Raw genomic sequence first — 25,093 nt, forward strand, 5'->3', positions numbered from 1 at the left:
GAAAGTCAAAGGAAACTGGGTTAATGCTGATGGTTCTTACTTATGCTTCTAATAACCTTAGAAAACATCTCCAAATTCTCTTCCCATGGATGGAAATTTCTGGGACACTGCAGAATTTGTTCACACTCAAACAAGAGCAACTGGCAGCACCAAAACCTAAGGCCAGACAAACAACCTCAGCTCTTAAGTAAACTGTTGCTGTAAACACAGGAGCCGTGGTTGAGGGCTAAAGCAAAGCCTGTGCTCTTGAGACACCAGGATACTAACCAGGCAGTCACCTGTGTGACCCACCCTCCATCCATTTGCCTTTTCAAGTAGATCTTTCTCTATTAAATACAGCTCACAGAAACTCCGGAATCATGGCCAGTGAATAAAGCAAGGCAGATTTGGCAGATTTAAACTCTGACTCAGTGTGATCATTGCATTTCTGTGATTTAGGTGCAACTCAGTCAAAACTTGAGTATATACCCTGCTAGTGCCTTTTTCTGAGGCAGTAAGATTTCTCTTCTTGTGACAGAAAGTTCCTAAGATAATTTATTTTTACTACTTTGTGTCTCTTCTTTCAAAAATGAAGAAACATGAGAACATAATTATTAGTTTTCGGAATAAGCATTGGTGAGTACATTTTCCATTTAGACTTCACAGTGAGATATGAATTTAGAGGGAAGTTTTGATTCTATGTCCATTTAGCAAAATAATAGTAGATTCACTATGTGCTCCCCAACCATGGTTTTCTGGCAAGACTTAAATCTAATTAGCAAGCAGTTGGTTACCACCTAGCCTTTATGCCCACTGCTGTATGCATGGACATGCCTTGCCCTGATGGTCATTACCACAGTTCATAGGGTCCTCAGCCAGTTAAGACTTCCCCTCTACCCCACAGCAGCCTACACAGCATCTTCTAGTACTTGGAATGTAGCTAGCAGAAAGGAGACTTCCTGGTCATTACCTATTTTAATTCTCTATTTGCTCTGACTAAATGTAGGTGATTCCTTCAGCAATAAGGTCAAAATATACTGTGTGAAATTCCCAAAAGCCATATTAAATACTTTAAAAACTTTGCAAAGAAACTTAAAATCTTACTTAAATTATTGAAATAATGATCTCAAATACAATTTTAAGTAACACACCTAAAAAGAATTTTGTGTTTTAGACAAGGTCTTATGATGGAGCCTTGGCTGGCCTTGAACTACCTACATAGACAAGGGTGGTCTTGAACTCACAGATTTGCCTGCCTCTGTGCCTCCAGTCCTAGGATTAAAGATGTGTGCCAATACACCTGGCCAAAAACATAAGAAACTTAAAATTAGGTTTCTACAAGTTTGCAGAGAGCTTAAAAAGAGACCCTTTCCTTTGCATTTCTCATTTCTCCCTCCTCATAACTCTTCACAGGGAGAGAGCCATGAACATGGCAGATTGTTGGAATAAAAATTGACTCGTCTCCTTTTTTGTCCTCTTTTCTTTTTACTAATCTCTACATTGGTAGGCCCCATATGGAAAATCAATTTCTGCTTCATCCTTGTAAGCCAGGTTTTATCTTTGTAAATACATCCTTCTTGTCAGAACCCAATCAAGCATTTGTTCTTTCATGGTGGTAAATTGTTGTCCTACTTTTGCTTTGGGCTGTGATCATTTGTTTCTATTTTCTACTATGTCACAGGCAACGTGTCACTGGAGATCTGGAAGGGCCGTCCTTTGTCCAAATCTGACCCTCAGGCAAGTCAAACTCATTTGTGTAAGCTCTACAGATGGGGATAGGAGGGGAGTAGTCCACCTGAGGCCCACCAGCCTTCTCATAGGAGGAAGGGGAGGAGGCAGAGGTCCATCTGAGGGGCTCGCCAGCCCTCTAAAACACAGAGCTTGCCCTGCTTTGCAGCAGGTGAAGCACAGATCTGCAGGTCAGCACCTCTGCAGCGAAGTCTCCAGGCTCTATTCCACTGCACAGTCTGTATGAGGAAGTGTGTTGTAAGTTGATCATTATCACTTGCTAACTTCATGGCTTCTTCATCTTTAAAGATTTTCAGATTTTCCATTGTCTCCTATTGCAAGAGTGCATCTCATCTTACACCTATCCTTCCTACCTTTCCATTGACGTTAAATTATCAGCTAAGATAAGATGTTATCATAGTCATGAGCACTCCTAATATCACAGTGTCTTAGTAGAGCCAGGATCTAGTCCTTGTCCCAGGATGACAAAGCAGCCATCTATTGCAGTGACCATACCAGGATGAGGAAAATAGAAGGCTGACAATCAAATATTCAGTCTCAAGTCACAGTCTTGAGATAGACAAATTGAATGGCCCCATTCACAAAGAGACCAAGCAGTAGAACTCTGTCCCTTGCTCTGCATATGAGGAACCAGAGAAGTTCAGCAGCAAAAGCAATAGTTTCATATTTTAACTAAGTAAATGGAAGATGGTGGCACTTAGTCCTTTTCCTCGTTGGCTTATCTTTTAGTATTTTCATCTTAATTTATTTGAGTATTATTACATATAATTTACTTGTCCATTCTTCATATTATCTCATTAAATTTAGTAAATATTTCATTGCCATTTTACCCATAAGTCTACTTTTCCTCTTGCCACCTCTGTGTCTATTCTCATTTCTCAACTCAAACCTCTTTTCTTTGTTAGATTTCTCTGAACTCCTACAGTCCTTTCTGGCTGCATTACACAACTTAACCAGTAATTATTTGCCTGCCGGGCATCCCACTTGCTTCTGCTTTTTATCAGTTGACTCAGAACAGAACTTTGTCTCACCAGCTCCCTTCTTGATTCCAAATTGACTCTCCTACCCCACCCCTGATTTGACAGGTCTCCCATTATCCTTCCCAGTGCTCAGCAATGGCATTTTTGTCTCTCTTTGATCCATTCTCTAATCTCTGGCTTCTCACAGTGGTGTAGACTCCACACTCTTCCCATGAGTCCCATCCAATGTGTGGATCAGATAACGGAGAATGTGAAGCATGCTGGAGAATGAATACATGGGCACCATGCTCTCAACTTCCTCGACTGCTTTCACTCTTTAACGTCTTTATCCACACCCATTTATTTTTAGTGGTTAGTCGGGAGCTAAGTGTGTTCTTGAAATTGTGCTTGTTTCCAAGGAAGACATAAATTAGATGTCTCTGCTCCCCAGGACGGTGTGCCACATATCTGCAGTGAGGTACCTGAATCAACAGAAAACTTTCCCTGGTATTTGAGAAAAGTGGGTATTGGTGGTATTTTAGGATTGATTGGAAAGTGTCAGAAAGAGTGAGAGTAGAAACTGCCAAATCATACCACCTTGGGAATAAAACATTGCGTGTTCTCACCATCCTTTGATTGAACTTCTTTATGGAGATGCACTTGAACCTTCATGCGTCACTCCCTCACACCCTTCATCTTAGATACTCTTGCGTCCTCTATGGGCAGAGGACACACTGAACTCTGGTCAGTTCCTCGTCTTTTCTAACACGAAGTTCATCCTCACTCTTGTGCCTTTGGTCCAGGAGTTGTCCTTGTGTAAAATACTGTTTTCACAGATCTTTCCATAGGTGACTGTCATGTTCTGTTTGTGATAATTAGTGTTAATTGTCAACTTGACAGGATCTGAAATAAGTTGGGAGGCAAGCCTCCAGGGGCACCCATGAGGGATTATTTGTCCTATAGGCATGCCTGTCAGAGATTATGTTTGTTAGGTTAATTAGGTATGAAGACCCATCTTAAATGTGGGCAGCACTACTCCCTGGATTTGGCCCTACACTGCATTTGACACTCCTTGTTTCCTGTGATTAGCTGCCTTAGCTCTTGACATAGGACTTCCCAACCAAATGGACTTTACCCTAGAGCTGTGAATTAAGAAACAAAACAAAACAAAAAACCACTTTCTCCTCTAATTTGCTTTTGTAGGGGTATTTTATAGTGTCAAAAGGACAAGTAATTAAGACACCTCTCAAAGGACAATACTCACAGAAGCACTCCCTTACTAGTACCTGGGGTCTTCTCTACCACAATCTAACTCTTCAGTCAGTCGTTGCTTTTGAAAACATCTATTACTGAGAGGCTACTGCTTGTTCATTACTTTATTGCCTGTTTCCTGTCCCTTTCTCTCCCAGGATGCAAGCTCTTTAAAGGAAATCGTGTCATCCATGCTGTGTATAACTCTCCACTCATCATATGTGCTAAATAAATCCCTCTTGATAGGATACAACTGTCTAGAATCTAATATTTCTTTCAGGCACCATTGCCAAACCTCATTACTGAGTTCTTTCTTTTTAATGACACTTCTACTATATAGTGAATATTATAGCCAGTGGAATGTGAGTGAAAATGTAGAATGTCACTTCAAAGACTGCCTGATAAAAGTTCCATCTAGGATCATTCTCTCTCATCTTCTCGCTATTAAATGAAGGACTCCAGTGATTCAAGAAAAGGCAAGCTCATGTTAAGTAGGCATATCTATTCCTGAATTGTGAACAAAAACTAAACGTGTGTGTGTGTGTGTGTGTGTGTGTGTGTTGTTACAGATCTTAGAATTTTGTGCTTACCTGTTGTAGCATTTCGTGATACTTACCCTAACTAATTAATGATAGTTAGTCCTCACAGATGTGCTCTGTAAACAGTACATATCACCTTCTCTAACATAACCCAACTCTTCAGAGTAGTTGTTGATTTTGAAAACATCTGTTATCTGAGAGCATACTGCATGTTCATTTTTTTTTATTAATTGTTTCTCATCCCTTCCTCTCTCAGGATGCAAGCTCTTTAAAGGAGAGTGTCACTGGAAAGCTAAATTTCTAGAATTTGGCTACATGTACTTTTCTAACTCTTTAAGCACTATGCAAACTATCAACCACAAATTACTTTGTCTTCTGAAAGGACAGTCACACTGTCCAAATTCTACCTCAATATCTATACAGTAGCATTATAAAGTTAAAGGAACATGAGCCTTTTAATTAGAAAAAGCTGAGGTTGAACTCCAGTCTGGATCCCATGAAAATAACATACGGTTGCACATCATAGGCCTCTCTGAACTGTGAATTCATCCTTTTTATTAATGGAGCAGCCCCATATTTTCTTAGTGAATAATAAAATAAAGGATTTGTAGCAAAACTATCTCAGTAAATGGTACTCTATTGTTACAGATAATGTCATAGAATTCCCAAGCTCTTCACAATTGGTTCAGTATAGAGCACAAAACAGGTGTTCCTAGGGCTCACTTAGAACACCTATAACCCTGGGCTTCTTGCCCAGTCTGCTTCATGAACAGTTGATCTTTCACCAACTGTTTTGTGTACATGGGGATCACAATTCTAAAGGTACAAATATGTCAGATGTTCTGTCTAATTTCTGTGACAAGGATGTACACTGTCTGCCTATTCTACTTGTTTTAAACCTGAACTGAGTCACGCCACATGAATATAGCACAGACCATAGCCAGGTCCTGCAGGAATCACCTCCACAGAGTGATACTTGACAACCTTACAGGGTTATAACTAATACCTTCATTTCCAATGTGCAAACTCCTGATAATCATGGATTGTGTTTTTCATTTCAGTCAAAATCCTACTAAATGCACACAATAGAAATTGTTGTGGAGCTCTGAACTGGTTAAAGCATCTTGATGAATTTCTTTATCTTTTCGAATTACAGTAAGAGAATTGTTCCTTTTCTTTTTTACCTTTAATGCAGGGCACTCAGATAAATTTTATGACTAATTGTAATGATTCTTTAGCCACAGATTTTCTTATAATTACTTTCGTTCCTTCCTTTCACCTTGCTCCTTCTCTTCAGCATTGTTTTGTTATTCAACTCAAAATTTTCCTCTTATTTAAAGAGCTTCATTGTACGTTCAGCACTCTGAAGTGCCTGCTGCAAATGCTGTGAAGAGCCCCCTGTTTTCTGTGCTTTCTGAAAGGATGGCTATCTAGTATCCACATTTTATTTCTAGTAATGTATGGTTAAGATACAGAGTGGGATGTGCTGTGTTCTAGAAACAACATACCATCTTCTCTACTTTAGAAAACAGTTTTTGGGAATTTTAACCCCCAAAGGAAACAGGAAGCATGATACTGAGACACAAGGATTGTCCCGGAGGGAATGCTTATAGTGTGCTACGATTCAACATGTTTTGTGGTAGAGGCAGAACTCAAAGAAACCATAGAAATTATGGAGACCAACACCTTTCCCGCATTTTACCTATGAAAATAGTGTCTACCTCTATTGTAAGTATAAACATGAAACAAAACTATGGAAATAAAGCCCCATACACAAGGTTGAATTTTAAAGAAGGGGAGCATGTGGGTCAGGAAAATTCAAGGAGTGAAGAATCATCTTTTTCAGAGTGTGCTAGAATAGATGGGTCTCCTGTGAAAGATGAATGTGGAGTCTAATGCTGGAGGAGGGAAATAGGAGGAAATGAGGAGAATAAATTGTGTTAGTAGCTGAATAATCTTGTGAACATGCTAAAAATCATCAAATTGCGCACTTTTGATAGATTTCATATAGATTCTATTATACCTGCAGACACACACATACACACACACACACACACACACACACACACACACACATACACGCATTTATATGAAAACAGAGAGAAAGACAAACGTTATGAGTTTATTCCCGGTATGGTCTCAGCTCTCCAAAGCCATAGTTTTCCTCTGTGCCATTTTTTCCTGTCATTTATTCCGGCAATAGTGATTTGCAAAACATCACTATTGAACACTTCTTATCTACCCCTATATAAAAAGGAAGGATCTGGGCAGTACAAATAATATGTTGAGACATTTTTGGCAAATTAACGAATATAGTAATATTGGTTGATTGTTGTTCATTTTGCTGGGGAAAGTGGAGGAAAGAAAAGGATGAGTTCAGGGATTAAATTTCATGCTTAAGTGAAGCATAAATAGTCTGGAAAACTCTGTCCTGTGTACTCTGAAACCCACATCTGCTATAGTCACATGACTGCCACTGCTGAAAATCAGACCTAGGGGTTCATCCTATTACCAGCTGAATTACAACACACGCTGAACTTCCAATGTCACAGAGTGTTTAATAACTTATAAACACTGAGTAGGAAGCAATTGCATTTGCAGAATGCTGACATGTGGGAGGAGCTTGATGTGGCCAAAGAAACAGTGTCACTCTATTGTAATGAGTCCCTTTTTGTTACTGACAACAGCCTGTCCACCTCTAAGGACGTTAATGCAGCATTTCTCAGGGAAACTGTCGCTGTATAAGCAAGACAAAGAGTCCTCATCACCAACACCCATTGCCACTCCTCTGCTACATGTCACAGTCAGTCTTCCCTGTCAACTTGATTGGACTCAGAATTACTTAGGAGACAGATCTTTGGATGTGTCTGTGAAGTTTTTTTTGTTTTTTTTTCCAGAGAGGTTTGAACATGGGTGGCACCATCCCTTAGGCTGTGGTCTCAGATGAGGTTATGATGCAATTATATTATAATCTCAAAAAAAAATTAAAAGCATTTACAGAAAGAGAAAGTGATGAGGAAAAAAAATCCAACAGTGAATCATGAAAGTGGGAGACTGTATTTCCTTAATCAACTCTAGGACTTAAGCTCATTTACACATTCAGAACTGCCTTAATGAATGGGAGGTCAGTGTTCCTGAAGGAAGTCCTCCATAAAGTATTAAACATTTATACTGATAATCTTTCTTTAGTCTTTCCCGAAGAGATGGTAGATATTTACTAGAAACTACAGTGAAAATCAAACCTTTCAGAGACCATTGAACTGACACTAATTCCTGCTGCGTAAAGATGTCATTTTGGTTCGCCAGCCAAAATAGAGGCTATGGAGGTCAGGCCATCACTAGATTTTTGGCTCAGGTCCATTTCATAGTCTCTGAACATATTTCATGATTACATAGATATGTAAAGAATACTCAAAGTGGACATACTCAGGGTTTGGAAGAAACTCCACTTTTATTTCTTGACTGGAGGAGCAAGGACTAATATTATAGGAAAAGCCAACTTAAGTGACTGGAATTGACTATACATAAGACAATATTAAACTAAAACCAACAAAGCATTCAAGAGGGAATATAGAAATTATACCCACATGACACATCACCAATCAACTTGACTGGACTATGTAGAAAATGGGCTTGGTAGGATGACAGTGATCATCAAAATCTTAACCAATTGCAGTTGCTGTGCTAAGTATGTGTCCTCTGCTTGAGAAAAGGAAAATAACTCCGGTGCTGATGGGGCCCACTAGAGCAAGAAGGAATGACCACTCTGTATTTACTGTGAGACACTGAAAGATGAGAGGTGTAAAACAGATCTGATAAAATGCATTAAAAATTCAGTGAAGCACTGTGGGATGAATTTCTATGGACCATGTTGAGCCATGTCTTCCAAGGCAAAGGATAAGCTGGTGTCTCTGAGCAATATTGCCTGGTAGACGCAATGGCTCTGGACATGAGAAGCAGATAAGCATGCTGTCAGAGAGTTTTGTAGGCACTTTATGTGATCCATAGTGCAAGCAAATTTTTGGAGCAAATTCTTGACACATTTTGCAAATAACTACCCAAATTACTTCTGAAGATTAGCTTTTGGCCTTTCATAGGCCCTAGTGGAGACAAATACTTTACCACAGGCCACCAAGTTGCTGTGTGAGCTAAGCTTCCCACCAGGAACTGAATGGTATGTCTCCCGTCAAGCCATACACTTAAATATACACAACAGCACTCCATTAGAAATGGGAGGACTTCATATGAAACTAGGTAAGGAAAGCACAAGGGAGCAAAGGAGAAGGTGAGTAAGCTGAAGATTCCTGAGTGCCATGATCTCCACTCCACCTCCCCCATTTCACCTGCGCCTGTGCTCAGGGAGCACTCCCTGTGACAAGCTGACTGAAGCGGGCAAGGTGTAGATCGATGCACAGATGATTCTGCTACCACCTGCAAGTAAACAATCAAAGTGCTCAAGTCTTTTCCTCGACACTTATTACAGAGAGCTGTGAAGGGAGCTGTTCCATTGGGTAGAACTTTGAGCAATGCATCCAGTGGTTTACTTTGCTTGGAAGAAATAATGGCAGGATATATGGTTATACACCAATTCATGACCTGGAGACAAATGCTGGGATAGATGATCAGGAATTTGGATGGAATATTAGAAAATTGTTGACAAGGACATTTGGGGAAGATGTATATGCATAGACCTCCCTCAATAGACAAAACCACAATTTTCTTGTTCCTATCAATGTTTACCTAAGGGTGATTTTAGCTGATGAAAGTTTTAATAATTGAGTGGTCAGGGTAATAAATTTTGTGAACACCAGTAACCCACCAATTTCTGCAGTTATTCTCTCATTGCCTAGAAAACTAATGAAATGACCATGAAGGTGCTCTAGCTGGTCTCAGGAATATGAACTTCCACTCATCAAAACAAGTCAAGCTATAACCCAGTAGTTCTCAACCTGTGGGTCATGACTCCTTTGGGTTGAATGACCCTTTCACAGGGGTGGCCTAACACCATCGGAAAATAAAGACATATCACGATTCACAACAGTGCAAGAGTTTAATCTCTCCATGGCAGAGACAAATACTGAAGCCCCAACATGGCATCATTTTCTGATATTCGATGGCAGTTTGATTAAGTTGATTTGCTTCCTCATGAAAGAAAGAGCATTTTGTCTCTATTGGAACAGATGTTCCAGATATTGAGTTTGCTTCCCTGCATATAGGTTATCCCCAAAGTATCAGTGGACTGATCCCAAGGCAGGTGGGCCTGAGCTACATAAGGAAGCATGCTGAGCATGAGTCAGAGAGCAAGTCAGAGAGGTGTCCATAAGCAGCATTCCTGTGTGACTTCTGCATCAATTCCTGTTTGAGTTCCTGCTCTGTCTTCCTTTAATGATGGATTGTGACCTGGAAATGAAAGCCAAGTAAACCTTGTTCTCTCCAAGTTGCTTCTGTTCAGTCTTTTAACACCTATTCAGAACAGCAACCTACAACAGTATTCCAGACTAGATTGCTTCTAGCCAAAATTTTAGAGAAAAAAAAAAAGTGTGGCAATTGATCCATTGCTTGAGGAATTCAATGGCTTTACCTGTTTTTTTTGTTTTTTTTTTTTTTTAGGAATCCTGGAGCAGGTGGGTTGAAAGAAGAATGGAAGAGATTTTTGGTGACTCAGTGATAATGGTAGCTAGTGGCTAATACTTTGCACTGAGTCAGTATCTACAGATCCCATATTCAGGATCAATGTTCTCGGAATCATGAAACGGATGAAAGTCACAGTATTACTTTTAGTGACTCACCAGCATTTATTCTTCCTAAGGTCTTTCAAACTTGATGCTTTGGTGGCCCAGAGGTCTCACCTATAAGAGGAAGCCTGTGCCAAAAGACACAATGCTGACCAAGGAAGGGTAAGTTGTGACTGCTAGCTGGTCTCATGCCTCTGAGTCAATAGGTAATGCAGTGAATGATCCTGGCTGTCAAGGGTAAAGCGGGTTAGCACTATAAACTGGAGAAACCGATGATCTCTTAGTACTACCATACCCTGTGGTTAAAGTCAGTGAAAAGGCACAACCCCAGTGTAGGCACAACAGCAAATGGCTAATAGCCTCCAGGAAAGGTTTGGTTACCTTGCCAGGCAAAGAATGATAATCAGCTAGGTACTTGCTGAAGATAAGGAAGTCCAGTGGGAGGAAAAGGTTATAAGCAGCAATTATGACAGAAATAGGAATGTGACCCTCATGATTATTTTCTCATTTTGTTTTTCAAAATAGAGCAATACCATACTATCTTCATGGTTTCCAGCTTGTCAACTGCTTGGTTTTGGAGCCATTTTTTTAAAAAATAGTTAAACCCTTTTAACTACCTGCCTATCTGCCTATTTACCTATATGGTGATTGATCACTCAACTGTTTGGCCTATTGATCTATTGACCTATCTAATAATAATATTTCTCTGAAGAATTGTGAGTAATATGTTGATATGTCAATCAGTGCAGGGCTTTTCTTCTTCCTTCTTATCTTTTTAATCTCTGAATTTGAGCAGCCAAGGTAAATAGTTCTCTTGTATTTTCCCCTCAAATCAGCCTGCTTTCTGGTGAGAGTACATCGTCTTCAATCAGAATTAAACGTCAAAGTGCTGTACAACATGCTATTCTTATTTTTTTTAATTATAACTGATACTTGAATGTTGTATCTGAATGTTACAACATTCCACACTTATGTGGAGATCTGTAGTTTTAATAGAAAAGTGTCAATATTTTCTAATGTAAAGCTGTATTTTTCATTTTAACGTTCTATCCATTGTTGTATACTTCTCCCAGACATAGTTACTTCAATATTTGTTGGCTATGAGTTAGCCTTTATGGCTATTTTGGACCTCATGTTTCTGTCATGACTTCATTCAAAGCAATTTTGGTTGAAGACATGAGCTTAGAGAGTGGCATGAACTGTTAAAGACAGGGAAAGGCTGTGGTGAATAAAGGAAGCAAGCTCCATGGTAAATAATCCACAGATGACCACCCACCCCAAGTCCATCATACTCACTTCTTCCATCTCATTCATAGCTTAGTGAAAAAGGATGAATCAGCTCATCTCTGAGCAATTTTGTTTTTCATTGAGGGGCTAGAGAAATCCATTCTTTCTTACTTCTTCCATTCCTCCCTCCTTGCCTTAGTCTTCTTTCCATCCTACCTTTTTCTTTCCTTCCTGTGTGAAGTATTTAGACCTTCAGCAATACCGATGTCTTGTGTGTGTGTGTGTAGGAGCCATGAGTTGATACTGGGTGTCCTCCTCTATCGCTCTCCACATTGTTTTCTGAGCTAGGGTCTCTCACTGAACCTAGTGCTCACCAGTTAGTTAGATGGGAAGGTGAATGAGCTGAGGATTCCCCAACGCCACCTTTCTTAGCTCTACTGTCATCTTGCCAGGCTTTTTCGTTTATGCTGGCAATGTGAACTCAGGTCTTTGTTGGCACAGGAGGCACTTGACCCACTGAGCTACCCCTAGTTTTGATTTTTCAGTTGGGTATCGCATGTAATTTGTTCAGTAACTTAGTAGATATTACACACTCTGCTTGGGACACGGGGGAGGGGGGATATCAGTAATAAATGGATGTGGGCTGCTGAGGACAGTTCACAGATTTGTTGCTTAAATAAGACAACACATACATTACTCTTTGGATTTGCACACAACTGAATGCATCTTTGGGCAGACAGCATCTCAGTAAATAGTGCTGATCCCTCAGGAAGCCACTATACAAACACTGTCTCTTCTCTTGGAGGACAGCAAACTTTGTCTAACACAGGCTCCAACTGCCAGGCCGGTACCTTTGAATCGATTTATTTTGAGTGCTGAGGATTTTGAAAGACCAATCAGAATTGGGTCATAGAAAATAATTCGGTTCTAATTAAAATGTTATTGTGTGTCCAGCTTTTCTAAAAATCACTGCCACCCTCCTAAAAATAAACCCCTGCTTCATAATTAAATAACAAATTTGAGCAGAGATGACTGTGTTGATGTACAAAATGTGTTCAGAGTTTTATCAATCACACGGATGCATTGGAAGAAAACATATCGACACATTAGCAGTCATCTTGACAGAGAAGTCACATTACTACAGTACTTTCATTTATATTTTTTCCTAGTCTCTTCGCTAAACCTATATTTTTACTATAAAAACGGTATGTTAGATAGGGAAATGTGAGATGTTATGTTACATTTTTTTAAGTCCTAATTTAAGAGACATTCCTGTGCAATACTAGCCATATGGCGATCAAAGCTCTATTATTTTGGACCATATTTATTTTCTAGTAAATAATGTTGATTTCTTTCCCCCTTGTATTTCTTATCATGACTATTCCTACAGAAAAATTTGGACATTTATAGTATCTATAGTACCATGTATATGTACATATATGGTAAATATCTTCTTTTGGCTATTGGGAGTGGGTAGATAGCCTATGATCTTTTCCCTAGGTAGCAAGGAACAAAATTAAATTTTGCCCCCGAATTTCTTCTCACTCTGCACTCTTTGTGCAGTCTTGTAAAACACTGCTCAGTGTGGCACTCCAGTGGCTGGCACTGAAACACAGGCCAGTTGAGCAGAAGCAGCTTTAAAAGGCAGGCTTCGGGTGGAAGTATGCCTCTCTGAAACCTCCAAGCTAGGAACTGCATTTAACCACACACAAACATAACCATGGTAAGGATATTCGCTATCCATAAGAATTTAATACCCTTACCAAAAAAATCAAACAGATTAAAATTACTCAACATTGAAGGAAAATGAGAAGAAATCATGTGTATAAACCTTCAATTTCCAGTGCAGCATGGTCATTATGGGTATGTTAACTGGTGGGTTTTATTGTCACAGATGCATGAAATTTGTTATTGCATTTTATTATGAGGCATGAAACCCTATGCTAAATGCATGATACACATGAGGCATGCGTAGAATATATCTGTGTATATGCACGTGTAAATACTCGTTTATGTCACTGACTATAATCCTGAGAAATTTTGAGCAGCAGGGAGCATCAAGATATCTCCAGACAGTGTGGCTGCCTCAAATCAAGGCTTTCCCTCCTGTTTTGGGTCTTTCACAAGTTTTATTTTCCTCTCTGTGTGAACTACAGTTTCCTTTTTTTAAAAAAAAAAACATAAAGTAAGAATTATTGGTGTATTGAAATTCATAGGATTGTTGTACAAGTTAAAAGACTCCATAAATCTAAATATTTATGATAGTGACTTAACACCCAGGAGACACATTTGTGAAACTTCTGTTTCCTCTGAAGAATATAACGAGATGCCTATTTTTATCTCCAAGACTGAGAAACCAGCAACCCTCAAAACTCCAAAAGATATCAAATATGGGGATTTGTTTACTGCACACCAAAAGTTAGGCAGTAGTACACTGTTTCACTAATATTACAATTAATATCACATTATCAGGATCACTCTACAGTGAATCTTTGTAAACTAGCGGGGAAAAATTGAAAGGGTTAAGTTAAGAAGAATCACAATCTGTGTTGAGAAATTTGCTGCCTCTGCTTTGTTGCTATTTACAATTTCTTTGTTTTGATTTACAAAAAAAAGTTATATGATTTGTACTATATGGCCAAAATAAATACTGCCAATACAGATAAAACACATGTGAAACTTCGTAATTCATTACTTCTGTAGTTCTCAGTATTCCACACTAGATCCAGTTTCTAACTGGCATGTTGTAATTGAGTTTAATCACCGTGTGATAGCTAGCAGAGTTGAGTATGGAATCTGGAACAATATCAAGAGACTCCAGAACCTAAGTAAAAAGCCCAATTCCTTTTGAACCAGGCTAGGTAGGTACTAGAGATTGGCTCAGTTTAAACATTTCATAAATTACAATGCCCTTTCTTTGAGAGGGTAGGACAGCAACTGGCTTTTAAGTAGCCGTGGTGTTTTTGATGTGTCCTTACTAAGCCCGATAGTGTCATGTGTGGGATACCTTCCCCCAAGCTCTTGGTCAGAAGTATCTTGAAGAGCCCCCAAACAATACAGGCTAATACCATTGCTCTTGGTTGCCTACCAAAACTTAGTGGCTCACCACTATTGCTGAATATACTAAACACTTTTGGTCACGGGGCTTAGAGAAATCAAGTTGGTAGTGACCAGGAAATTTTCTCCATTCTCTAGCTTTCATAGTACCAGAAGGTGCTTTGCAGGCTTATGGGCTGGAAAAGTCACCCACAGTCTTACCTACTTGTGAAGCATGTGAGCTACAGTTATGACCAACGTGGCAAGTTACACTCATAGGTGAATGGGTGAAGGGTGGGTGTGATGAGGAGAGAGTGGGTGGGATAGTGACATGAATGCAATGCGGACAGACAACTGCTTTGAGCCTGGAGTTAAAGCTTGGTTCACAGGAGGAAGTGCATATAGATCTTTCTAAACTGGACCTGTGATTTTTTTTCCTATGTTTGATTTTCCTCAGGGTCATCATGGGTAAATTCATGTTAGAAGGCAGTCATAATCTGTTTTTTGTTTTTGTTTTTGTTTTTTGTTTTTGTTTTTTGTTTTTTTTAACCACATTTACAGGTCTGAGGCCAGAGAGCAAAGGAGATCAATAAGAAAGAAGCACTTTAAGGAAAGACTAGATAAACTCAGTTTACCACAAAATTGTGATTAATAAGCATGGTTTTCTTGATTCCATGCACAACCCTACCTGATACTCTCACCCAGAAATATTCTGCTTGCAGCAGTGGATCCGTTCAATTTTAGCCAGCAGTAGTGTTAGAAGAAGGCACTTTCTGTGTTTACTCAGAGCTGTCTTAATTTACCCTCTCAGATTCACACCCCCGATTGCACCAAAGTCAGCAGGATCTAACGTCTAATTTACTTATACGTATGGTGAATTGCAGTGCCAAGGATCATGCATGGCCGTTGCCCTGTTTCAAATATTCATGAGTCTTCATGGTCCAAAATGCATTAAAGGTGGGAGGGATGCCAACAGCACATGGTCTCACAGTCTTTCCAGGGACGAGGAGCCTTCTCAGATCAAAAGAGCAGGATGTTAAAGACTTCAGACTAAGCTGTCTTTGTGAGAGACACTCACAAAAGGAATGCCAATTTCTTCACCCTGCTCCAATTACAGAACAGCAAACAGAAACCACTAGAGGCTCACTCTTGTGACCTGGGGATGTCAGGGCTGCTGCTCTCCTGGTTCTTACACTGCCATCGATCACTGGCATTTTATATACACATGGCATGGTGTTCCAGTACTGGAAGCATTGTTGATGCTTTCAGAGATTGAAATGAATGAGTACTGAGAAATTAACAGCATTTAAGCCAGTGTAATCTTGCTAATGGAGTCTGTGTGGCAAGTGTTACAAAAGCAACGTTAAAATGGAGAGGAGCTGTAAAGCAGGCACATAAAGCGACCCCCAATAGTAATGGAGGCTCCCCCTCCCATTGCTTGCCAGTGGCTGCACCTGCTTTTACACCTGTGCTCTCGCTCTTGATCTGGCCTGACACTCTGGAGATATTAGGTGCTCAGCCAGTTTCACACCCACCCATTCCTGTGATCAGGACCAGCTATCAACGCGCTTTTTAAAAGACACATTAAATCAAGTATCAACCCCAGGGCTCTGGACTACTTTTGATTGACAGGAGCAAAAAAAGTTCCAAGCTAATTACTTCTAAGGACTAGTTCCCAGTGCAAGGAGTTCCTACTGACCTACTTTGGACTCACTGAGATAATTTATCAGGTATGATAATTAAAGGGATATAAAGTGGTGTCTAAAATGAACCAAGTGTCAGAAATATTTGCTGAAATCGTGAGTTCTTATTCCCACTGCTATCAGCTGGCGCTTTATTACTTTGCAATGAGTCAACTTTCTCTTATTTAGAAGCCATCCTTCCTCTGTATAAATTATATTTGCAGGATATATTTGAGATTCTCTCTGATGTTTAAATATATAAGTTTTGATTTTCTTCAGCCTGGTTGTAAAGAGAATGATCTTTTAAGTCCTTCTGTTTTTTTTCCCCCTTTAACTCCTCCCACGCAGGAGCAAAGCGTTTCTTCCTCCATGCCCGTGATATCAGTGTTTCTACTGTTCTCAAGTCTTTTTAAAATTCTTCTCCCACATATTACATCCCAATCACAGTTTCCATCCCCTCCTCTCCCCTAGCCTCTTTTCCCCACCTCCCTTCTCCCTCAAATCTACCACTCTTCCTCGAGACCCTCAGGAAAGAGCGGGGCCTCTCAGGACATCAACCGAACACCACACAACAGAACAAGCTACAATAAGGACAGGCACATACTATCACATTGAGTTTGAATGAGGCAGCCCAGTAGGAGGAATCAGGTCCCACAAGTAGGCAAAAGAGTCAGAGACAGTCCCCGTTCCCACTATTTGGAATCCCACAAGAACACCAAGCTACTCAGCCACAAAATATAGTGCAGAGGGCCTAGGTCAGACCCCTATAGACTCCCTGATCTCTGTGAGCCCCACGAGTCCCAGTCAGCTGATTCTGTGGGCCATGTTCTTACAGGGTCCCTGACCCCTCTTGTTCCTACAATCACTCTTCCCACTCCTCCACAAGATTTCTTGAGCTGAAGTCTGTCTTTAATAAAGGATACCTTTGTTCCAGCAGTGGGGACTCCACAATGTGGCAGTTTATTGTGTTTGAGTTTTAACTCTTTCTTTTGGAAGTCGAATCCTTTCTTACACAGTGGTAAATACCCAGAGCTGAAGACATTTCTACAACAAAGGTCTAGCTTTCATATTGAGATTACTGATCATTTTCTGATTTTTACAGTCTTGATGTTTTCAGAAAAAGAAAGAGGCAGGAAAAGAACGTCAAAATGAAACCACAGTACATAACACTTTGTCTTCCATTAGATTATAAACCATCTGTTTCCCATAGAACACAAGCGTTAAATATCATGTGACTAGCATCACAGCCTATCAATACCATCTTCTAACTATTATTTCTGACCTCTTATTCCACTTTCTTTTTCCTCATTTCTTTAATTTTGTTAATTCCTTATTTGCAGTGTATCTTGCTCCTTAGTTCAAAATCCCTTCTAACTGTGGAGATGTGATCAGCTGACTGCACTGGCTTATAGACACTAACAAAATATTTATCTTCCTCATGGGAGATCTTTGAGGAACTAGACTCAACTCCATGGCAGAATGAAAATACTCATATCTCAGATCAGGTTTAAAGAAATATCAGGATTAATTTTGTACCTTTGTGTATGTGTACCAGGAATAATGGCATTTGTCATTAGTATTTATTTATACCTAGTTATTATTTCATAAAGTCACAAAAAGTTATATGCATGAAAGTGTGTTTTAGTTGATGTCAAAGGAAAGTGTATCACAAAATATTGTGCTGTATTCTTTATTGCTACATAGTCCATGAAGAATTTTATGTTTGCAAGGGGATCCTGCCACAGTTCCGTCCCAAATCAATAGTGCCAAAGCTCCCCTGTTGTCGTGAGGATTCTGTGGAACGGTATGGTCAGATCACTCCCTGTGCACTCACTGTCTTACTTTATGGTCTCTCTCATTCCATGCCTACTTAACTTCATTTATTGCTTTGTTCTCATGTCCTTTGGCTGTTTCCAATCTACCGAATGGGCAGAGCAAACACAATATGTTAACATGCAAAGGTATTTAGGTAAATGAAAATCAATGCCCTGGTGTCAGCACAATTCTTTATTGCTTACCTTGGACATTAAAATACGTTCTATTTGAACATTAACAACTTTCACTCTGTCTGGGAAGTATAATGATGTTCTTGGCTCCCTGCCCCTACAGTCTCTAATCTTCACAGCTATGGCCACTTAGTCCCCATCTGGAGGTTCAGGCTTATTCTGAATTTTGGAACCGATCTTGTCTCTAGGCTGGAGGGTATAAGAGATCTTAGCCAAAAGTTAACTGATCCAGCATCCAGCCAGCCTTCGTGTTGATTTCATTTTTGACCTTGCAATTTATTATTCCGATTTAGGCTATGTTCCTTCTACCTCTGGTCTCCAATGCTTGGTCATCTAAGTCAGGTTCACTAAGTGGACCTGGTTTTGTCCCTAATTCATTTTCCTGCTTGATACCCAATTCCTGGAGGCTCTGCCTTGCCCCTGTGCCTCTTTCATAACAAAGTATTTCTGAAGTCAATTTGTCATGCTTGGGCCTCATGGACAACTGCTAATTCTTTCTGATGCCACTAGCCTGGCACATAAATCCTTGAACTACATTTATACCATGAATCTGAAGTTTTGCAATATACAAGAATTAGCACTCTCCTGGCTTGGATGTTTTCCCACTGCCCATGATAAGTATTTTCTGAGTCATCAGCTCTAACCCACGGTCCTTAGGAGTCACTGTGTATACATTGCCTACAATCTGGCAATTTCATTATTCTAGGTAGGGCACCAAAGAGACATTTTAATTACATCTTTGATTGAATTGTCATGCCAACACCTTCCACCTACATTCACCTCATACCCGATCTTGTCCCTTCCACTTAAACACTTCAAAAATTAATTTCTTCTTTGTAAAACAAAGTAATCTGTATAGCTATTTTGGAAAGAAAAACCTGAGAAAAGTGTGTACAAATGATAAAACACATAGTAAGCAATCCAAAATTCCTAGGTAATTGTAGTGGGGAGCTGTTTGAGCCATGCCCTGAAGCACCGCCCCTAGTGAGCAGCTGCAGCTGTTATACCTGCCTATGACCTTGAGGTAGCTGCTCCTGGGGCGTAGCCACAGGGACCCTTAAGACCTGGGATGCATGTATGCTCTCTCTCTCTTGGATGGTATTGGATGCTGAGATCTTGGACCAAGCCGTTCAGTGTGGGACATAGCTCAGTTTTCCCAGACCCTACAATAATTCTCCCATGGTTGTGAGTTTACCCCAAATAAATTCCTTTGATCATTAAATAAACTCCATGGATTTATCCCAATAGGTAATGGCATAATGCCATGTCTTAAATTATGTACTTGGAGAGTGTTAGTTAAAACTGACCATTTGTAAAGAGAAATGCCAGAAAGAAATTTCTTTTAAAATCTTCTGTACCAGCAATATATGCTTTTAACTGCTGAGCCATCTCTCCAGGCCCCCTCTATGTTTATATTTTTTAAAAGGAAAACAATTGTCAGCTTGAAAAATGATGGGAAACTGAAAATTAAGTCAATGATTCTTGTAGTCAGTCATTTCTTTTAAAGTAGCATTTCTATAATCATTTAAGAAATTTCAGAAAAAAAAATAAGTCCCACTTCACTGAAATTTTGATTAGCTTTGGGCTTGGACTAAAAAGTTGATATGTTGAAAGAATCTCAATGTGGTTATCTCCCACATTTGGGACCATAAATTTATCAACATCCAAATATTCAGGATGCTCTTAAAAATGCATGCATCCATTTTCCTGAAGATGCATTTCAGCTAATGCATGAGCCACAGATGCATTCCTAGTTGTCTAGTTGCTGAAGGTGTTTGGTATCTGGAAAGCCTACTGATGGTCTACTTTTATGAATAGACAGTAATTCTATCTGGCTACATACTGTCCACTTGTAGGTGTCCCAGTTTGCTCAGGATGTGTCTTTTCCTTATTTCTGCATTAAAATGTATTGTAAGCCCCTAATGTTTCACTCCTGCCAAATGTATCCATTTTGTTTTTATTTAAAAAGTGTTCATTTTCTCTAGAGAAATTCTTTCTACTCATAGAGGCTTTATCAAAATGAGTGTTGATAGCATTTGGTAAATAGTTTTCATATTGAAGAAAACAAACGGTTTTCTGTTTTCATCAAAGAAATGAAATGCATGTAAAAGAGAAAGAAATGGGGGAGGAAGGGAGTGGAGGATGGGAAGGAGGGAGGGATGGAAGGAGAGAGCAGAGAAGAGGGAGAGAAGGGAAAGACGAATGCTTCTTCACTATCCAGATACACCAGACTCTGTGTCCTTGGCTTTATGCACTTTACTAAATGACCAGACCAGGACCAATGCACGCAGATGGTTGAGAAGGCTAAATATTCCACACCCATTCAAAGTAATGCAGACGATCATTGTTCCGAATATCCTTATATGAGAAGATGAATATTCTGTAGAGAAAGAGAAAACCTAACTCTGGAGGGCAGCCCAGTATGTGTGTGTGTGTGTGTGCGCGCGCGTGTGTGTGTGTGTGTGTGTGTGTGTGTGTGTGTACGAGTGTGTGTATTTGGTTTACATGTCTTGGCTGTAGGTAGCCATATGTGTCCTCTCTTAAGTCTTGATTACTCAGACCCACAATACTGGAAATTGTGTTAGTAATTGCTGTGGTTTGAACCTTCTTTCAATACATAGTCCTGACGATGTATTTTGTTCATTTCTTGACAATGAACAATGACATTTATTGTTCCAATTCTTGACAATGAATTGCATTAGAAAAGATGGTTTGGGAAAGGTGGATATGTCATATATACTGAATCCTCATTAATTAATTAATTAATTAATTAATTAATTAATTAATCCTTCCATAAAAGAGGACCAGAGAAATCCCTTGCTACTTGTACTCTAGGCTACAGCAAGGCCAATGCTGTCTATAGGAAGCAGACTCTAATTCTTCTCCAGGATGGATGTTGAACCTCCTAGGCTCAAGAAGGCATAAGATTCATTTCTGTTGTTTTCAGATACCCATTGTCTGGTATTTTTGTAGTTGCAACCTAAAGAAACTTAGAAGTGATCTGTTGTTCCTAGATGACATCACAGATATTCAAGTAAATATGATTTCCCTTTCTGTCTGGTAAGACTGACTTGGGTCGTCAGTGATGGTTCTGTTTCTTATGCAGATTTCTGCTTCCTTGACTCACCTCAAAATTTGGCTCCCGCAACTTTACAGAACTTTCTCCTTACTGCCTTCGGGAGTCAGAAGAAAATGAAAATACTGACAATGTGCTCTTTGAAAGAATAGATAGGCTGAGTGGTGGTGGCACACGCCTTTAATCCCAGCACTCGGGAGGCAGAGCCAGGTGGACCTCTGTGAGTTCGAGGCCAGCCTGGGCTACCAAGTGAGTTCCAGGAAAGGCGCAAAGCTACACAGGGAAACCCTGTCTCGAAAAAACAAAATGAAAGAATAGCTAATGAATAAAAATAATAATTAATCTCTGACATTCTTTTAAGAAACCAAAGCAGCATCTTACCAGACATCCTCAGCATCTTCATCACACTCTGCCCCAAACTGGCAAATGTCACAGGTGGAGGTCTCCTTCTGACTGCTTTCTCCAGAGCCTTCATGGACTGCGGAACAGAAACGACATATGAAAGGCATGCAGAAAGGTGTGGACAGTATCAACGGTACTGGGAGAATTCTCTGTCAAAGCTATTACTTCCCAATGGGATCACTTTAAAAGTAATTTGGAGTGGTCTGTGCTTGGAGGAAAAATCCAGTGACTATTTGTGAAAAGTATTTTGCATCTTCTTATTCCTAAAGTTCACATTTTTTCATTCAAAGTATTACAATCTTAGAAATATTCAGAGTTGTCTTATTAGATACTTCCATTTCTCCCTTTGCCTGTTACATATTTACAAAGAAAACATGTTGATTATAAATATCTGGAAAATAATTTAAAAACTTAAAGTCTTATTTAATTTGTGTACATGTGTGTATATGTGTGTTGGGGTGCCTATAGCAGACAGAAGAGAGTATCAGATCACTTAGAACTACAGTTACAGGTGAGTCACCTGATGTGGAGCTGAAAATTGAATTCTATCTTCTAGAAGAATAAAAAGAACTTTTAACTATTGATCCATATCTCCAGCCTCAAACTTTAATTTTTTTCAGATTATCTTTAGTTATAAATATAAGTTGTATTTAAAATATTAATGTAGGTACTTGTTATTATCTATCTATCATCTATCAGTCTATCTATCTATCTGTCTGTCTGTCTATCTATCTATCTATTTACTTATTTTTGGTGTTTGAAGACAGGGTTTCTCTGTGTACTTTCCTGGAACTCACTCTGTAGTCCAGGCTGGCCTTGAACTCACAGAAATCTACCTGCCTCTGCCTCCTGAGTACTGGGATTAAAGGTGTGTGCCACCACCGTCTGGCTTGGTACTGGTTATTATTGATATTGGTCTTTTACCTTAGAGTATAAGTATGAAATTGGCAAAATGTAGACAAATCACAAATTAGCATCTCAAAATGAGCACAAAATGATGCAAGAGAGAAAGAAAAAAATCTAGTGATTAGATGGCAAAGACTGAGCAACACCTGTGAAATAATGGACTCAATGAACACAGTAAGTTGAAAGAGAAGGTAGCTTTGCTTGAAAACGAAAAAAATTAACAATCAAACTACTGCAAAGATAATCAGTTTCCAGGGACAGAATGCACACTTTTCAACAATGTTCAGACACCAAAGTGTCTTCAAAGAACCCATCGGCTAGAGATCAATAGAAAGGTGTGTGACTCCTCTATGGACTTCATGACCATTCTATAAAAAATCAATTGATTAACATACACTCTTGACCCACTACACCCAAATATTTTTAAAATGTTACTATCATTTCCCATTTTTCTCATCACTTCTTCTTTGCCTATTAATGAATTTTTAGTATTTAAAAAAGTAATCCTCTTTCTTGATTGTAATTTATTGCTGTGAAGAAAAATTATTTGGTGAGTAAAGACACAAACAGAAAGGGCCCAGAGTGCCTGTAGGAGAGTTTTAATTCACAGCTCTGACAGGGAGACTGAGAATGTGCTTCTAAAATAATCAAGTTTTTTCTTGTGCCTGATTATGTATCCTGATGCTTTCTTTCCATTTTCCCTGTGCCTAGTAGTTTTAACTTGTGTTTAAGTTATGAGTTAAATGGGTCACACTACCTGGCAAAAGCATTGGTAATATTGCTTTTAACTTAGATACCCTAGGGGAAAAAATTCCCTCCAAACTTTTGAGGAAGAAGGAACTTAACTCTGATAAAAGAGGCAGTACTTATATCAACCTCCCCGACCGCTGCTTTAGTACAGAAAGACCATTAGAGTGGACCATGGGGATGGGAGGGAAGCCAAGGCCTTACCTCAGGGGAGACTGAGAGCAAAGGCTGGTCTCTTTATTGTTATTTATTCTTATTATTAATGCAACACAGAAGCTGCTAATGGGAGTGAACCTTTTAGTGTTAGCAGGATTGGCAACTCCCAGGCTACAGTTTCCCATCACTCAGGAAACATACCCCAGGGAAAGGAAGGTGCTTCATGATGAACGGCAGCACTTAAGGGCAGGCCCATCTTCTCCAGCAGCTGAGATCCTGGGTTAGGAATCTAACCAGGACGGGGGTGGGCGGCATTGCTAACTCAGCAAGACTGGCCATGGCAATCTTACCCAAAGCCATGCTATACTCCATGAAAGGGAAGCTTTTGGTAGGAAAGACATGTTTGGAATTCTTCTCACAAGGAGAAGTAATTCAGAATAAGATGTAGTAGTGCCCTTGTCACTAAATACATGGGAAATAAAATGCTACACATGAAGTCATCCACAAGAAAGCTAAAAGAAAATATTTCCTTTGTACCTGAAATACCTATTTCACCTTTATAACATATAAGCAGTTAAATCAGCTCACTTCTATTAAACCTGATAGACCAACGCCTCTTCAGTAGGGTTCGCCTCAGAAGCTGTGATAGATTTTATTTGTTCATTTATTTATTTGTTGATCTTGGAGATACTGAATTAATGGCACAGTTTGAGGCTGAAGTGTGCGTATTATAAAAGCCAACAACAAAAATAAAGGCTTAAAACCTGACTGCTGATTAAGACTCTGTCTGATTCAATGCTTGGAAGACTTCAGCAATCCTATGTTCCAGCACAAGGCTTCCAGCCCTGGAAATGCACAGGGGCATGTAAGACGTGCTGTTAAAATTCAGATTCTTGTTCAAAAGGTATGAAGAGTGGCCTTAGCTTCTGCATTTATTATTGCCTCTGATGCTGGGGATATTGTTCCACAGACCACATTTTGAGGAGAGAGAACAGCACCATGCATCATTTCAAACCACAATGCACAACCTATTAGTGGTCAGTGAAACTAAATGGGCCAGAACCTACCTTTTTGTAGCTATGTAACAACCTACACTAGACTAGACAACATCGGTGTGTCTTATTTAGCAAGAATGAGTTTTATTATATAACACTGATCTAGTCGTACATACATACTTGCATAGAGGCTGAAATGTGAATTGTAATTCTCAGTAAAGGTCACAGTCACAAAAGCTTGCAAACCGCTGATTTAGCACCTGTTACAAGCTCAGTAAATGTGCACTACATGGAGCTGTATCTTCTTTGCCTTCTTTCTACATTACCAGAACAGGATGAAAAGGCTATGTGCTTAATTTTTGGTATCCATATAATGATTATATGGGGACAAATCTATTTATCCCAGAGTCTTATCTTAACCGTGCATTTACATTTTAAGTTTTTCACTTTGAGCTGCCATGTAGAATGATTATTTAATTTTATTTCATAGGAATAGGTTTTAACAAGTGGTTGAAGGGAATTTGTGGGGCAAGAGGGGTGCAGCTTATGAGGATTCTGGCTATTTGATACACTATTCCAGACTGGAAACCTTTGTATTCCATTTAATAAAGTTTAGAAGTGGAGAAATATAAGAAGTAATCAGATCTA

General features: G+C 39.4%; 1 protein-coding gene across 4 annotated transcripts in view; it reads right to left on the reverse strand.

Moving 5' to 3' along the window:
• Tmeff2 (transmembrane protein with EGF like and two follistatin like domains 2) overlaps positions 1 to 25,093 on the reverse strand; it is a 358,120-nt gene that overhangs the window by 191,943 nt on the left and 141,084 nt on the right. For all 4 annotated transcript variants that reach the window (XM_036172755.1, XM_036172753.1, XM_036172754.1 and 1 more), the window contains exon 5: positions 21,621 to 21,717. In XM_036172755.1, coding sequence (XP_036028648.1) covers positions 21,621 to 21,717 — 97 coding nt within the window. The remainder of the gene's footprint in view (positions 1 to 21,620; positions 21,718 to 25,093) is intronic.

This window comes from Onychomys torridus, chromosome 23 (assembly GCF_903995425.1).
Source record: "Onychomys torridus chromosome 23, mOncTor1.1, whole genome shotgun sequence".
NCBI lineage: Eukaryota > Metazoa > Chordata > Mammalia > Rodentia > Cricetidae > Onychomys > Onychomys torridus.